Source organism: Trichosurus vulpecula, chromosome 1 (assembly GCF_011100635.1).
Source record: "Trichosurus vulpecula isolate mTriVul1 chromosome 1, mTriVul1.pri, whole genome shotgun sequence".
In the NCBI taxonomy this organism is placed as follows: Eukaryota; Metazoa; Chordata; class Mammalia; order Diprotodontia; family Phalangeridae; genus Trichosurus; species Trichosurus vulpecula.
Window position 1 is genome coordinate 406,381,410 of NC_050573.1, and position 16,773 is coordinate 406,398,182.

A 16,773-nucleotide genomic window follows, 5' to 3' on the forward strand; every position below is an offset into this window, starting at 1 on the left:
GTTGGAGTATTAGTGTGCTATAAGAAACGATGAAGGAGATAGTTTCAAAAACACCTAGCAAAACTTGGATAGATATAGAGTGAGGTGAGCAGAACAGGATCAGAAGAATAGTTTATGCAATGACAACAATAGCGTAAAATAACTTTGAAAAACTTAGGAACTTTGGCCAATGAAGCAAATTTTTTCATTTTTGGACATGCGTGGCCAATAGGGGAATTTGTTTTGCTTGACTATACATGCTTGTAAAAGGTTTTGTTTTCCTTTCTTTCTCAAGTGGAGAGGGGAAGTTGAAGGAAGAGAAGGTAGATTTTTATTGATTGAAAAAATTATTTTAAAAAAGGTTGCTAGAGAACATAAAGTAGAGGGGTGCCTGGGTATTCTTCTGCTACAGAGAAAGAGTACTGTAACTTTAACCAGCCACCAGAGAAAAGAAAAGAGATGAAGAGCATAGCAGAAACCCTACATGGCTCAGTGCTTCTCACTTGCTCCTCAGTAGGTGTGAGTTTGCCTGAGGTTTGAATACATAATCACTCTTTCAGTTCCAGCTCTCTGCCACCCCAAAGGATGCTGGCCCTTTTAGGGGCAGATTAGCTTTGGACTGAGAAGGTCCAATTCTCTTTTTAAATAAAAAGCCGCTTTTTCATCCCAGTCACATAATCAACTGACTTGACTTACAGAAGTCAAGTGGGGGAAAGGAACATTATTATCCCTCCTTCCCATTCAGAGTAGCTAGAAGGTAATCAATCAGATGTCAATTGATGATTCTAATATTGCCGAGGATAGCTAAGCAAGAAGTTCGCAAGCCATATTCCTTGTTCAATGAGTTACAAACTGCAAATTATGAAAACAAAATTTAAAGCTATCATCCAGTTAAATTTACAGGAAAACAGTAAAGGTCCAGCATCCCATTTCCTTCTACTAAATATTTTCAGATTTCAAATAGTCTTACTTAGCTGTTTCCGAGTTTGCTGTCAACGCCTTTCTAGGAGTTCATTTTTATTTTTTATTCCATCATTTGGTAAGTTTATTAATGAAATTTGATGGTAAATGGCCTTCTTACTGACTCATTTTTATATTCTGCATCTTACAGATGGATTTCTTTTGTACAACATTAGAGCAATATTTGAAAGATGTTTTGTTTACTTTTTTAATTATGCAGTGGCTATTATGGAAATATGATACTGAAAGTACTTTTTCATGGTTCACTGTTGCTACGGTAAGAATCAGCCAAATGAGTTTTTCTATGAAAAGTATTTTGTTTTAGCAAAAATCATCTCCCTTCCAAAGTAGTGAATTAAAATTCAAAGTTAGTCAATAAGACACCAAATTTTTTGTCCCCAAATTAAACCAGATATGTAGATTATGTAGTGCTTATGTCCCTCAAATAGAAAACAGCTATCTGAAAAAGACCAAACCACCTTTGTTTCTTCATCTATAAAATAAGGGGATTACACTAGATGATCTCTAAGGTCTCTACCAGTTTTAACACATTACGAAATAAATAGTATAAATTTCACACAATTTGTAACTTAAATGAATTCAAAATAAAAATAACAAAGACTTTGACTTTGAAGATGAGTGAAAACTGAAAAAAACTGAATTACAACATTGATCAAAATATAGGCTATTCCAGAACATAGGTCACACCTCTAAAATGAGATCTCACTGAAAGGAAATGCGAGAGATCTCTTTCCTTACTTTGCAGCACCAACAGCAGGGGTGTCAGGTACAGGCTCCTACAGCAAGAGAGAAGGAGGGAGAGAATCAGTTGTACTGGCTCTGTTACTTCTAGAAAGAACAAGAAGTACTTAACTGTTTTTCCACTGAGAACACAGTATGTCATAAGGTTTTTTATATTTTTAATTCTGGTCCTTCCTTAAGGCTCAGCTCAAATGCCATGATGATTGATTTCTCTGATCCCCCAACCCACCCCTGAGAAGTGATCTCTTCCTACCCTGATCTTTCATGCAATGTTTGGCTTCTCCTATGCACTTTATCATATTTGTGTGGTAGAGTTATTTCTGAAACACAGCTAACTGTCCCCAACTGTTAGCTCCCGACTCCTTCTCCATTGCTGTGGCCTTCTGACGTTACAATGCCCCTTAAAGAAAACGTACATGTATCTAAGTACTTTAACGAGCATACACGGCTTTAGCTAGAAGATATGGGGAACATGCTTAATGTAGACAAATGATCCAAGCCTACCTGCTATGTCTGTACACAGATCATTAGGTACATTCAAGTCACATTCTACTTTCCTTCCACTGTCATTAGGCTTGAAAGCATTCTTGGAGCTTCTCCCTAAACATTACTCCGTCGTTCCTTCCAGATGTCCGACCTTAACTAGCATTTACTGCAGGTTTTTGTTTTGTTTTCTTTTAAACAGCCTTATACATGTCTAATGTAAGCCCAAACTCCTGGGATCCTTTCATTCTTGATTCCACTGCTAACGCTGCTGATTCTGCTGATATTTTCATTATCATCCTTCTGGTTATTTTTCCATTAGTATCTGCCTTACAAGTATTTGGTGTTCATTTTTAAGATAAAAGAATCCTATTTCTCTTTTTGTCTTGTCTCTTTCGTATCCGATGGCATTTTTCAAAATAACATATACTAACCATGAAAGTGGTAAGGTAAAGTGCCCTTAATGGAACGTCTCCTTCTAACCTGAGCCTGAATCAACCCTGTTCTCTGGCTTTTTCCTACCCTAGTCTTTATCTGTTAGCTACCAAAATATCAAACAAGACTGTAATCCCCATAAAAATAAGAGCTCTGTCATTTTTCATTTTTGTATCCCCAGAAACTGGCAGAGTAATATGTGCTAACAAATGTTTGTAGAACATGAACTTAGAGAATTCAGATTGGGGAGCAAAGTGTGCACTACATTCAGACTATGGTTTCAAAAATTTTAGAATGGACCAAAAAATTCTTGATCCCTTTCTGTGAAGGAAAAACAATACAAAGTATCATCTTTAAAAGAAAATCTTTAAACTATTCAGAGATAGTTTTAAAAGCTGTCCCTTAAATAGAATTAAATGACCTATAAGATTAAATAAATTTGAAATTTTACTTTCACGAAAAAGTTGTTTATTCAGGGGCAGCTAGGTGGCACAGTGAGTAGAGGACCAAATCAAGAGGACTTGCTGTGTGACCTTGGGCAAGTCACTTAACCCCAATTGCCTTGCCTTCCCCCCCACAAAAAAAGTTGTTTATTCCCCAAGAAGTAAACCATATCCTTTTTCTTGGTGTGAGGGGAATAGTGAATGCACGTAGGGGAAAAAGCTGCATTCATTCAACTAGTTATTAAATAAAATATTAAACAAAAACATGTATAATTTAAAGATAATTAGGATTATATGAAAATTTTAGATCAAATTAGTTTTAGAAATCACAAAAGAGAGCATAATTTTTTTAAAAATCACCTTTAAGTACAAGAAAAAGTTAAACTAAAAAAATTTTAAATCAATTAGCAAATCCTGTTACTTGCTGCAATTTTCTTTCAAAAACAGGTCATACTTTCAACTCCATTTTGAATTCAGGTACTTATGATACCTCTCCATTCATTTCTCTTGTCATTTTTTTAAGTCAAAAAAATATCAAGAGATCCTACTCACTAGTTATTAATTTATAAGTGCCTATAATAACCTAGACTATAAGGAAAATATAATGTAGATATTATACTAGAAAGTTATTGAAGTACTGACATACTGAAGAATGTCAAATTTTATTTTGACATAGAATGTACAAAATATTCAAAAAGGCAACAACAACTAGAACTGGGATTGAGCCTTATGCATAGGCAAACTATCTGCAGTGTAATTTAAAAGATGCTTTGTAGGTCTCTCTGCCCTGCCATGATGTCTGGAATTCTAGCACAATAAATTAACTACCTAGGTTCCCTAGACTTTTCAGTCTTCAGGATACCCTTTTTAAAATACAAGAAGCCCGGATGATGGAGCAGTAGGAAGCAATGCAGTCAGGCTCCCTTCCACAAAAACTCAAACTTTTAACAGGCCTAAAAAAAATACACCAGCTCAAATCCTAATGGGAAAATCCAGAAAACGTTAAAATGAATTCTTTGTCAGGCCCAACTTGGCATAGGGAGACAAAAAGGTCTGCTGACACTGGAAAAAGGGTTGGGATGGGAACACACTGGCACCCTTGGAGTACTCCAGTGCCCCCCGGAGTGCATCAGTGTAACAGAAGGTGCCAGACCCATATGAGAGTGCTCTGTAAACTATAAAAGCATTGACTTCCTACTATTGTAGGCCTGCACAACTTGCAGTCCACATTTCCTCTACATACAAAAGATGTTTTCCTCTACATTTTTCGCGTGCCTCCCAAAATCCTTTGGCATGCTGCAAGCAGCCTGAGGGCCACAAGTTGTGTAAGCCCATACTACTGTAATATCCAGAATAGAGATTAAAACAATTCAGATTTTTTATGGCACTTTACAATTTACAAAGTGCTTTTTGCACAACCCTACAAGGTAGGTTGTAAATACAAAGTAGGCAGATTATATGTATTTTTCTTACCATTTGTTGTAACAAATTAACTACTATTTAAATCATAGATTTGTCACAGTAAGTTAATTCCCAAATAAGTAAACCAAAAATCAGTTAAACATCTGAGGGGAATAGTGCATGTATGTAGGGAAAAAAGTTGCATTCATTCAACTAGTTATTTTCAATTTATTTTAATTTGCTTTTCAATATAACATTGATTCTTATGATAGTTTTGCACTAAATGTTCAAATGGAAGTAATGGTGACACCCTGCCTACTCTATTGAATTTCAGACACTAAGTGTTTCAATGAACAGGTTTTTCATGTTTTATGCTAAAGAATGTTCCAGATAGTAGTTTCAAATAATTCATTTCAGCCTAGTCTAATACAGAGGTAATGATAACTTCTAACATTGTTACGCCTTCCCCATAATTAGAAATATGCTAATGTTGATTATCTCCTTGATTTTATTTTCTGCACAATTACAAATATACTAATGAAAATAGAAACTCCTGCTGATACATAATTTTATGTGAATTACTACTAGTTAATTGAAAACAAATTTTTACAATTTTTAGAATAAATAACATCACTGGAACTTGGAAACAACTTTCCCATGAAAGCAGTATTATAAATGGTGGTTAAGTTTCCAAAACAGCCCCAAAATGTCTCTATTTAACCCATAACAAAACCGAAACATTGTATTCTTTCAATGAAAAATTACAGAAAGCAACATGGCTATCATATTCATAACTAAAACTTTTTTAAATTACAAAATTTAGAAAAGTCTTATTTGTTTTTATTTTGAATGCTGGATCTCAAGCATATAGAAGATGATTCCCTTTCCCTTTAAGATGTCTTTTTTTCTATCAGCCCAAGGCAGAAACTGGTCCATTTTGGCTATTTATCTCTACCTCCACATCCACAACAATTAACCAACCACTCTGCTCCAGATCACAAACTCTCTACTCTAGAGTAATCTTAGATTTTGGCTAAGGTTCAATTCTAAGTATTCCATAGCTATAGAGGGAACTGCCACATGAGAAAATTCCATCTACCAATGCAGGTTAGCCCCTTCTTTGTCATCTGTTGCCTTAGAGATTTGCCTACAGCACTTAAAGGTTGAGATATTTTCCCCAGCTCACATAGTGAGTGTGTATAAGAGTCATGAACTTAGAGAAAGATGGAGTCACATTTTCTTGGTTTTTCTTAATGTTTATATGTTTTCAGATGCATTTTTTTTGTTTTATGTCCTACCTCTGAAATGAAAAATAATATATCTATAAATATGCAAATATTAAGACTACCACTAATGTTTTTCCATTTTTTTCTATTTCTATACAATTCACTAATTTGTGAAGTCAGGAAAAAGTTGTTTCTCATGAAATACCTTAAAGAATGTAGCTTCTCTTGCTTTTCCTTCAGAATCTAGTTTATAATGTGGCCTAATTAAAATAGAATATTCCCCTCTTAACCTAAAAATTTATTTTCTTAATTGAACCTCATTCTTCCAATTTACATAACTTTGTAACAAGGTAAGTATTTCTTTCCTGCTTTGATGACTACATTTATCTATTTTCAGACAATTATTTCAACTTTTGTTTGTCTGACAGCAGCCAAACTAGTCTATTCTACTAACCTCTAATTAATGTTTAGTTATTCTATGAAGCCATGTATACATTATGTCAAAACAAATAGTTGAAAAAATCAGTTAAACATCTGGTTATTTTCTCCATTTGACGTCAAACAAGAGCTCTGACTCATTTTTCATTAAATTAACAATATTTGGGGACTATGTGGGCAGGTAGTACATATCTTGTTTATCTATATGGCTGCATTTTCTGACAACTACACACAGGAAATTCGGGGGTCATCACAGTAATGACTAATTTGCCTTTTCCTTCTTCCCTCTTCTGCAGTTCAGAAAAAGAACAATGACAGTAAGTTATTAAATGGCACTTACAAAAATTCCTAAAGTTCTGTTTTGTGGACATTTAGAAAGTGATTTCATAAATGTGGAAATTTACAGTTAACCTTTTTTGTGCTCAAGACATAACAGCCAACTCTGTAAAGTCCTATAGAAGGAATGTTTTTGTATTAGACTGTTAATTCATAATCTATAACATATTAACCCAGGAGTTTCTGTTTATTCTTTTTTTGATAACATTTGAACTAAGAATTTGTTTTCTGTTTATATTAGAATGTTACAAAAGATTGTCTCCTAAATCAAAAATTAAAACGGGGACAAAAAAACAAAAATTCCTCAACATCTATGATGCTTCTAGCACTATAATCCACAAATGATTAATGCAGTAATGTTACAATTTTCTTAGTCTCTCAAAGGATGTTTTTTTTCAAAGAAATTTTGTTATCAGGAAAGGCAGCTAGGTGTCGTGCTAGAGACTGGACCTTGGAACCAGGAGGACATGAGTTCAAGTCTCGCACTTGACATACATGGGCTGTTATTCTGGGCTCTCTGTGCTAAAGTTCTCTGTACCCCCGGAAACTCTCTAGGAAAATAAGTTGTAGAGAAGGCATCAACCCATACTGGAAGAAGGTGTTTCTTCATCCAGGGAATTTTCTATACCAATGAAACTAATGGTACAGATCATATCCCTGTTTTCAATAGATGCCAAGCATCATGAACATGCAAGGACATGAATTAGCTCAGTTTCTAATAGCCACAACAGCAGTTGGAATATGTGAGTCAGCCATGAAGATAAGCCAACCCTCTTTCATCAAATATTTACCAGTAAGTCTCCTAAACATACCATCATGTTGATGTTATATAACATTAAAGGTAGCAGTGAAAATGCAATGAAAGGCAGAATTATGCTAAGAACAGCAGCATAATCCTCACAGCCCATTAAGAGAGCAAAGACAGACTTAATTTTTTTTTCTTCTCCTCTCTTCACTTCCTGTTACTCAGAATCTTCTTTGACTCATCAACTCATTCAATATTCTAACTCTACTCCCTCCATTACTAACCTCTCTACACTCTCATTATCTCATACATTTCTTCAGTAGAATAAATAGAGTGGGATCATGGGAGGATAGATGTCCAAAGGACATCATAAAACACAGCACAAAACATGTCTACTAGCCAGAAGCTGCTCTCAGGGTAGCCCAGCATTCACATATACCTTCCAAATTCTAACCATAGAACTTCTCTTCTATGTATAACATATTACGGCTGCAAAGCCTGAAGCCGCCACTTACCAATTCAATTGTGATGTCTCCAGAGTGGTTGATTTCCACCATCTATACTTGATTATGTACTACCATGCTTTATAATTGTATTCTATGCATATATTTGCTAAATCACAAACTCATTTATGGTAAGGACCATGACTTATACATCTTTTGTATTTCTTACAGAAACAATAGGTGCCAATAATTTAGAAATTGACTTATTCAATCACACGTCACCTAATCTTACACACTGATATTCTTGTTCCCAAACTACACATATCCCACAGCCATACTCACCAGTACCACTATAGACAGAGTTGCAGAAGACTGGAAATTGGGAGACTAGGATACTAGACTTAGTTCCATTACAAACTATATGACCTTGCGCAAGTCAGTTCACATCTCTGTGCCTTTTTTTTATAAAATGGGGGAAAAGAGAAGGATATTCTACCATCTAATCTTGTAGCTCCCTCCTAGTTCTGACATTCTGATTCTACGATTCACCACATTAAAGAGATTTGAGATACATGGCAATCCTATCAGATAACTCGGAGAACAGGTTGAAGGTAACAGGAATTACCAGACTAAACACAGAGGTTGCAATTGGAACTGCAATAGGGAACAAATAAATACTCTCCAATTCTTCCACTGGCAGCAGAAATTACAAAAATAGAAGGTACTAAAGGGTTATTGGAAATAATAAGGAAGACTGAAGATGGCAAAAATTCCATATACTCCACCTCCTTAGTTTATTTGAAACAAATGAAACACCAGAGGTCTAGGTCTAAGAGATCTAGGTCTGGGAATGGGGAGGCGGGGAGAGGCAGGAGATATGAGACTGCCAATGTGGAAGGAAGTCCAAATTATAGCTTACAATGGGGGGAGGGGTGCAATTCTTAAAAACTTGCCTCAATAATAAAACTTCTGGTTAATATTTTGCCTTGTTTCCACTATCATAATTCCTTTTCTACCTCCTTCTATTCTTTAATTTTAAAAAAAAATGCATTGTAAAAAGAGGAAAAGCTCTAAAATAGTTTAAAAAAAAATCAAAATTGTTATATATTTTGTACTTGATAAAAATTAACAAAGCACAAAAGTAGCACCCTTAGAAAACAATAAAAATATACACCTTAGATCTTTTTTTCTTAAGACTAGGTCTCCCAGGTGAAGCACAGTGGTTAGTCATGAGCTCAATACTACTGACTAGCACAGGAGTTCTGATCTGCTCAATTTCCAACGTGGACCAATTCATCACTCTTTTGACACCCTGGTGGCCTCTTGCTCCCACTATACTGATACCAGACTTGATTAGTTTAGCTCTCAAAACTCCCAAGCTCAAGAGATCCACCAAGCTAAGCCTGTAGTAGCAGTGATTATAAGCATGTGATACTACATCTTAAACTCTTCCCATTAGCTGTACCATGGACAGTAACTTCTTCCTTGCTTTTTTTTAATCATTAAAATAAAACGATAATGTAGAGATCACTAACAAAAGTGAATAGCATAAACTCTTAGAATAGGGATCATTTACTAAAATTTACTTAAAACTTAGAATTTTGGCTAGATAATTCAAAGTAAAACCGAAGTCCTGCGGGCTACTCTGGTAGCAAGATTGTGTGTGTATCATTGTTGCTGTTCAGTTGTTTTGGTGGTGTCCGACCCTTCATGACCCCATTTGGGGTTTTCTGGGCAAAGATATGAAGTGGTTTGCCATTTCCTTCTCCAGCTCATTTTACAGATGAGAAAACTGAGGCAAACATGGCTAAGTGACTTGCCCAGGGTCACAGAGCTAGTGTCTGAGGCCGGATTTGAGCTCAGGGAGATGAATCTTCCTATCTAGGCCCTGCAAACCCTCTACTGCATTACCTAGCTGCCCTTTAAGTGTGTATACACATGTAAGTAGGTGTTTATACATACACATATGCATACACACACACACACACACACACACACACATACATACTTCTGTTACTCCTCTTCACCCTGTATCCTCTAGTTACAGAAAGCAAAAATATTTCAATCATTAGATGATGATCTAGCTACTCCCCAACAGCCATCTGGAAATGCTGTTATTAGGCTATTGAGTTTCCCAGTTCAAATTCAGAAGCTCCTCAAAGAACCTATGAACGAAGATATAATTAGTATCCCGTGCTCTTTAGCCATCAACTACACACTAAAGAGTCTATTTTTGAATGAAGTCTTGGATGAAATGCAAAGGGTCTCTTATACCTGGGGATAGCAAGTTCTCTGGGACAAACTACATAGGAGCAAAGAAGTCTAGAGTTGGAAAGGTCCTTAAGATATACTTAGTACAATCTAATCTTTTCACAGATTAGGACATTTAGAGCTATAGTCATCGGTGAGGCCAAATAATGGCCACGGTGGAACAGGCAAGAATCAGGACAAAATGAGAAAGGAAAAAGAAATCAGACAGGAGAATAAAAGAAGATTCAAAGAAGAAAGGAAGAAAGAAAAGACAAAAGATACTTACAGTGGCAGTGGGCCCCTAAAAGCTATCCCAGATGCAACTCCATTGTACCACTGTCTAAAAGTTGCCTATCCCTGCCCTAAAGAAAATATATAATTTGATTCCCTATGCTGCTAAAGTTTTTTTTTTAATTACGACGTCAAAAATTTCAAGGAGTAGATTAGAACTCTTAGAGGAATGCTACAACTGAACCTCCCAACTGGGGATGCCTTGGACAGGGAAAAGGGTTATAACGAGATTATATACCCCTAAAGCTACTATAGAGAATGCCTAACTTGCCTAGTACTGATTCAAAGTTGTTAATGCCATAAGAAAGTTTCCAGAAGTCATCAAGCATTCCAGGAGAAGTAAGTGTGATGTGCTTCATCTAGCATAGCTGCCTTTTTAGATGAAGCCACATTAGGTGGCAAAGCAAAACCGAGGAATAGCTCTGAACCTGTGAAATAATATAATCAAAATTAAAATTTTTCTATACTAGCCATAGGAAGGTTCACCTTGGCAACCTATTATTTACCTTATAAATTTAAAATGTGTGAATATACAAATCTTCATCTAATGACTACACAGTCAGAAAATTAAACAAACTCCATTGCCTGACATGGAAAAATAGGTACCATACCTCCTGTTCTCTGCCAAAACTGCACCTTCATCCTTTAGCCGTTTACTCTTCTCTGCACAATCTTCTAGGAGAATTGCTTTCTTTCGTTTAATTGCATGAAGCCAGTTAACATCGTCATTCTCCACTACGCCCTTCTCATCAGCAGCTTCAGCTTCAAACTGCTGGGATGTGACTTTTGAGACCTTTTCACCAATTTTCCTCTTCCATCCAAAGGAAGCCATTCTGGAAAATTATAGATGACCAATTTTAATCATTTCCCACCAACTTTAAGACTGCCTGGAATGGTGGCAAAGGACTTGCTGAGAGTGATGTCTTCAATAATGAGGAACAGTAGGAGGAATGGAGGAGGACTATGTGTAAGAATATTAAAATCTGACAATAAAACCCCTAAACAGACAGCAGAAAAAGATCTGCCTGCTACATTTCCCTGATGAGAATCTATAAAAAAGAGTAGAGACTGTGCTAGGCAAGAGCAACTAGTTTGGAAACCTATGAGGTAAGACGGTGCTTCCCAGTCTGTTGGATGAGGACTCTTAAAGAGGCACTGAGCTATTGTAAGGGGTCTGAGAATTCACATGCGTAACAAATGCTATCATTTTTCTTCTTTATTCAACCCAACAAAACATGCCACATGAACTGTGATCCTAAGATCAAGTGAGTTACTATTAGATTTGATGCTAAAAACTTGACAAGATTTGGAACCCCTAAGGTAAAACACTGATTGATTCCTAGAGATCTCTTGGCCCTCTACAATGTGCCAACAAGGGCCAACAACTGGCCCTTAAAGTAACAGCTCATTTCACAGCCAGAGTTCCATTCACTCCCAGACGGCTGATTCACAAATAGGTATTACTGGTCATACCTACGGAAAGAGTATATAACTGGATCCATGTAACTATAACAATACTCTTAGAAAAGTAATTCATGAATGCATCCTTTACCGACTGTAGATCGGTAGTGCCATCTTCATGTATGAAGAACAGCATACGGATTATTTTAACGTCATTTTTATTATCTTTTGTTTTTATTGAATATGTCTTTGTTTCCTTCCCCGTTTAGCAAGCTATTCCTTACTTATAACAAAGATTTAAAAAGAGAAAAGACCAGTTTAATAAATCAACCATATCTGACAGTATATGCAAAATCCCACACCCACAGCCTCCACCTCTGCAAAGCAGGGAGGTGGCAGTACCAGAACCAAGTAAAACCCAAATGAATAAGTTATTTATTATATTCCTAATAACATAATTTTGATTTTAATTAAACAAAATAAATCTGATAATATTAAAAGTAGGCCCGCATTCAAAGAAAATGTAAGCTGAGAGATTAGTGTTTTACTTCTGCATTTATAAAAGCTGCATGTAGCTCTTTTTGTGGTAGCAAATAATTGGAAATTGAGGAGATGTCCATCAATTGGCTAATGGCTGAGCAAGCTGTGGTATATGAATATAATGGAATACTATTATGCTACAAGAAATGATGAGCAGGCAGACTTCAGAAAAACCTGGAAAGACTTAAATGAACTGATGCTGGGTGAAACGAGCAGAACCAGGAGAACATTGTACACAGCAACAGCCATGTTGTACAATGACTGACTTCGATAGACTTAGTCTTTCTCAGCAATGCAATGATCTAAGACAACTCCAAAAGACTCATGATGGAAAATGCTATCCACATCCAGAGATAAAACTTTTCGGTCTGAATGCAGATTGAAATATACTATTTGCTCTCCTTTTCTTTTGTTGTTTTGTTTCTTCTTTCTCATGGTTCCTCTCATTAGTTCTAATTCTTCTTTACATCGTGACTAATGTAAAAATGTTTAATATGAATGTATAAGTAGAGCTTTTATCAGATTGCATGCCATCTTGGGGAGGGTAGAGAGCAGGGAGAGGGAGAAAATTTAAAACTCAAAATCTTATGGAAGTGAATGCTGAAAACTAAAAATAAGTTATTTTTTTAAAAGTGGTATGCTCATTCCTAAGAAATATGTAACAGACTAGCAAAATTACAGGTTGAATAAGCTCTAATGTTCTTCAAACACAGCCTTACGTATTCTGACCACAGAAAATTTTCACGTCAGTTAAAGTCAGATTTTTCAAAATAGCTTCTATGGATTAACATCTTCCCAGTACAGCCACCCTGGAAAGGATAAATTAATTCTAAAAAACAAATAGAATAACTATATAAAATCTCAGGATTCTAAAAGGTTCTCAAATTTGCTTAGTCTAACCTTCTACCCCACTGTTACTTTTCACTCAACGATAAATATTAGGTGCCTCTTTTGGAGGATGTCAGAAGTTTACAATCTAGAGGATATTAGAAATGCACAAATCAGTATAATACAAAGAATATATAAGTTCCATATGACTGATTTGGATAATAAGTGTTTTAAGAATTTTACAACAGCTGTATGGAAAGGAAAAATTTGCTGCTATCATCAGGAAACACATAAAAAAAACAACAGACCTTGAATGACAGAATTTCAATAAACATACAGAGGTGATAGACTAAAAATGCAGAATAAAACACATATTTTTGGATATGGCTAACATAGGAATTTGTTTGACTATTCATATTTGTTACAAGAATTTTTTTTCCCCAGTGGAAAAGGACAGGTAAAGCTCACCAGTTCTCTCTCTGGAGATGGAGAGCATATCTGATACAATAGGGGACTGGGGCTTTCCAGGTACAAGGAAAGATATTAATGAATTATTTTTTAAAATATACATATGCATATATATATTATATATGTGTATATATATATATATGAATAATAAAGCTAAAAATATAAAGCATGTTTGGGAAATAGCAGATTAGGATGGAAAAGGTAGGCAGTATAGATCTTTAACCAATAAGCTTTTATTAATTACCTGGCAGCATGGTGTAATGTTTTGAGTGCTGGCCTCCAAACCATGAAGATAGGGTTCAAGTCCCTTCTCTGACTCATACTGGCTCCGTGACTATGGGCAAGTCCTCTAACTTCTCACGGAGTTAAGCACTGGTGATACCATGACAAAAATGAAATACTGTATTTCCTCATGTATAAGATGCACCCTTTTTCAAAAAATTTGGGGTCTAAAACTGGGTGCCTCTTTTACAGCGGTTGTATATATTTTTTTTTCCTTGCATTTCCTCCTTTTTTGTGCTTGTTGTCTTTGTGCTCATTGTTTTGCATTTGTTATCAGTATAATTACTACCTTACATTTTGCCACTTCTGCCCAGAAATAGCTCAGAAAAGATTTTCGCACAGTGCTAAATTCAAGTTACAAGTGATCCAGTTTGCAAAAGTTGAATGGAAATTGTGCTGCTGAACATAAGTGTGGTCCTCCTCCAACTGAGAAAACAATCTGAGACTGGCTACAGGAAGAAGAAACCCTACTGAAAACGCCACGGCAGAAGGCAGTGAGAGGCAAGTCAGCAAAACGGCCTGATTTACAGAGGGAATTGAAGATACCGATTGAATTGCCCAAGGGCAATTGGAATTCCTGTGTCCACAAAGATGGCTCAGCATGAGGAGAGAAGAACTGCTGATGAAAAAGAAGTTACTGATTTCAAAGGAGGACACAATTGGTGCTTCAGGTTCATGAAATAGAATGGACTAACCATGTGTACACACACCAGACTTGCCCAAAGGTTGCCTGAAAGCTATGAACAGATGAATAAAACTTGAGTTCAATAACTTTGTCATACATTTTTTTCCCAAATTTCGGCTTAAATTCAAGTGCGTCTTATACATGGCAGCACCTTACACATGGGAGCTCTTATACATGGGGACATACGTTAGTTCCTGCCCTCAAGAAACTTACATTCTAATGGAATTCCAAAAAGTTATAAACCTTGTAAATTTAGAGAAACTGAAACATCAATTCCTAATTGTTTTTACCACTTTTTAGTTTTCGAAGCAGTTTTTGCTTTAACCAAAAGAATTCCTAGACATAGTATAATTTTTTTCCACTCTCATACTTGGGTTAATGAAGTTTTTTTTTTCCCCAAAATAACACAATAATACTTCCTTGATTTCCGAAGAAACCATGAACATCAAGACCTTCTGAATGCCACTAAAATACCACAACGGTAAGAGAGAGGAGAGCCTGTCCTTTGCGCTTTCTTCGTAACTCCAATATCTACCTCAAAGCCTGGCACAAAGTAGGTGCTTAGGAGGCATTTACTGACTGGTCTGTCCTTGCCCGGGCTACCCTACCGGAGTGCACAGTGGGCACTCTTAAGTTAATGCCGGATGACTATTTTTGTCTATTTATAAGCTACGTTTTATTCAATGCTGAGGCTCTGGGGGGCGCAGCTTATCACTGACATTACTTAACCCCCAAACACAAGCCAGAACAGGGAACACGGCTCAAGCCGCTCCTCCCGTCAGTCCCCGGAGGTGCAGTCAGTGGGGGCTCCGAGAAATGACGTAACTCCTTTAAAACAGAGAACAGGCTCAGCGACTTTCCCCCTCCCCACAGCCGGCAGGGGTAGAGGGTTGTGTGAAACTTGCCCACGGACGTCAGAAAGGGGGTGGCGGGGACGCAGCAAATGAAGCCACTCTCCCGGGAATATTCCAAGCCGCCCTCCGGGACCCCAACACAGACCCAGGGCGGGGGAGACAAGAGCTCGCTCCCCCTCCTCCCATCTCCCAAGGGGCGAAGGCGCCCCGACCTCTAAAGGCCATCCCGGCCTCCCGCTCAACCTGGGGGCCAACCCATAGGGCTGCGGTCCCCTCCCCGCAACTCCTAGAGATGTCTCTTCACCAAAGCCAGGCCTCCTCCGCCCCAACCTACCCAGGCCACCCCGAGAGCCCCGGGTTACCTGGCGACAGCTGCCTACTACCAGTGTTTACGTTCCACGCCACTCCCGTACACCGGAAGCGGAAGCGACTCCGTTCGCACTTCCGTCTCTCTTGAAAAAGCGAGGGGGAGGTTTCCTTAGAAGTGTCATGAGGTCTCCTAGGAAACGGAGGTCGATGCCTGCGAGCATCAGGGCGGCCTCTGCTGGGGCTGCGGGAAATTCGCCCTGGGCGCGATCTCTGCTGCTCAGAGCCGGAAATTCCGTAGGACTCGTGCACAACGCTTGGGCTCCGGTAATCCGGGGGAGATTAGAGTTCCGATGTGCGCCCCTTCTACGGCCAAGCCCTGTCCATCCTCCTGTCATAATATCTCTAGAATGTGCCACCTTCCTTCCTCTCTCATCGCCCGCATCCTAGCGCAGACCCTCGTCACCTCTGTCCTAAATTACTGCAGTAGCCTGCCTGTGGGCTGTCTCCTCACTCCAGGGCACGCGCCACTCAGCCACCAAAGTGATTTTCCTAAAACTCAGGTCTGACGATATCAGTACCTTACTCAACACACGGCGGTAGCTCCCTTATTCCCTCCGGGAGCAATTACAAAATGCTTCTCTGTGGCATTCAAAGCCCTTCATTACGTAGTCCCTCCTGCCTTCCCAGTCTTCTTACACCCTAACTCCCCAACAAGAATCCTTCAATTCAGTGACAATGGCCTCCTGGCTGTTCTGTGAACAGGACACTCCATCACCTTGCCTCACCTTTTCTCTGGCTGTCCCCAGTGCCTGGAAGGCTCTCTCTCCTCATCACTGCCTACTGGCTTTCCCTTCCTTTAAGTCCCAACTAAAATCCTATCTTCTACAGGAGATCTTGTCCATCCATTCTTAATTCTTGTGCCTCCCCTCTGTTAATTTTTCTTATTTATCCTGTATATGGCTTGCCCTGTGTGTGTGTGTGTGTGTGTGTGTGTGTGTGTGTGTGTGTGTTGCCTATTGCCTCCCCCATTCAAATGTAAACTGCTTGAAGACAGAGATTGTCCTTTGCCCCCAGTGCTTACCATATGGTGCTTAATAAATTCTCCGTGTCGGGTGTGATTGTGTAAGCTTTTTCTAAAAGGCAGCACAGATATCTCTCCTTCCCCACCCCACCACACCCCTATGCCCAGAGAAGAAAGATGCCACCCCATGAGC

The 16,773-nt window shown here is 38.0% G+C and overlaps 1 protein-coding gene across 1 annotated transcript in view; it reads right to left on the reverse strand.

Annotated features, from left to right (window-relative positions):
- The window catches only part of TTC33 (tetratricopeptide repeat domain 33), a 46,438-nt gene extending 30,742 nt beyond the window's left edge, over positions 1-15,696 (reverse strand). Inside the window, exons 1-2 of the mRNA XM_036741870.1 lie at positions 15,613-15,696; positions 10,804-11,025 (exon numbers count right to left, since the gene is read on the reverse strand). Of these exons, the coding sequence (XP_036597765.1) occupies positions 10,804-11,024 (221 nt within the window). The 5' untranslated portion in view covers position 11,025; positions 15,613-15,696. The remainder of the gene's footprint in view (positions 1-10,803; positions 11,026-15,612) is intronic.
- Positions 15,697-16,773: the final 1,077 nt, after the last annotated feature.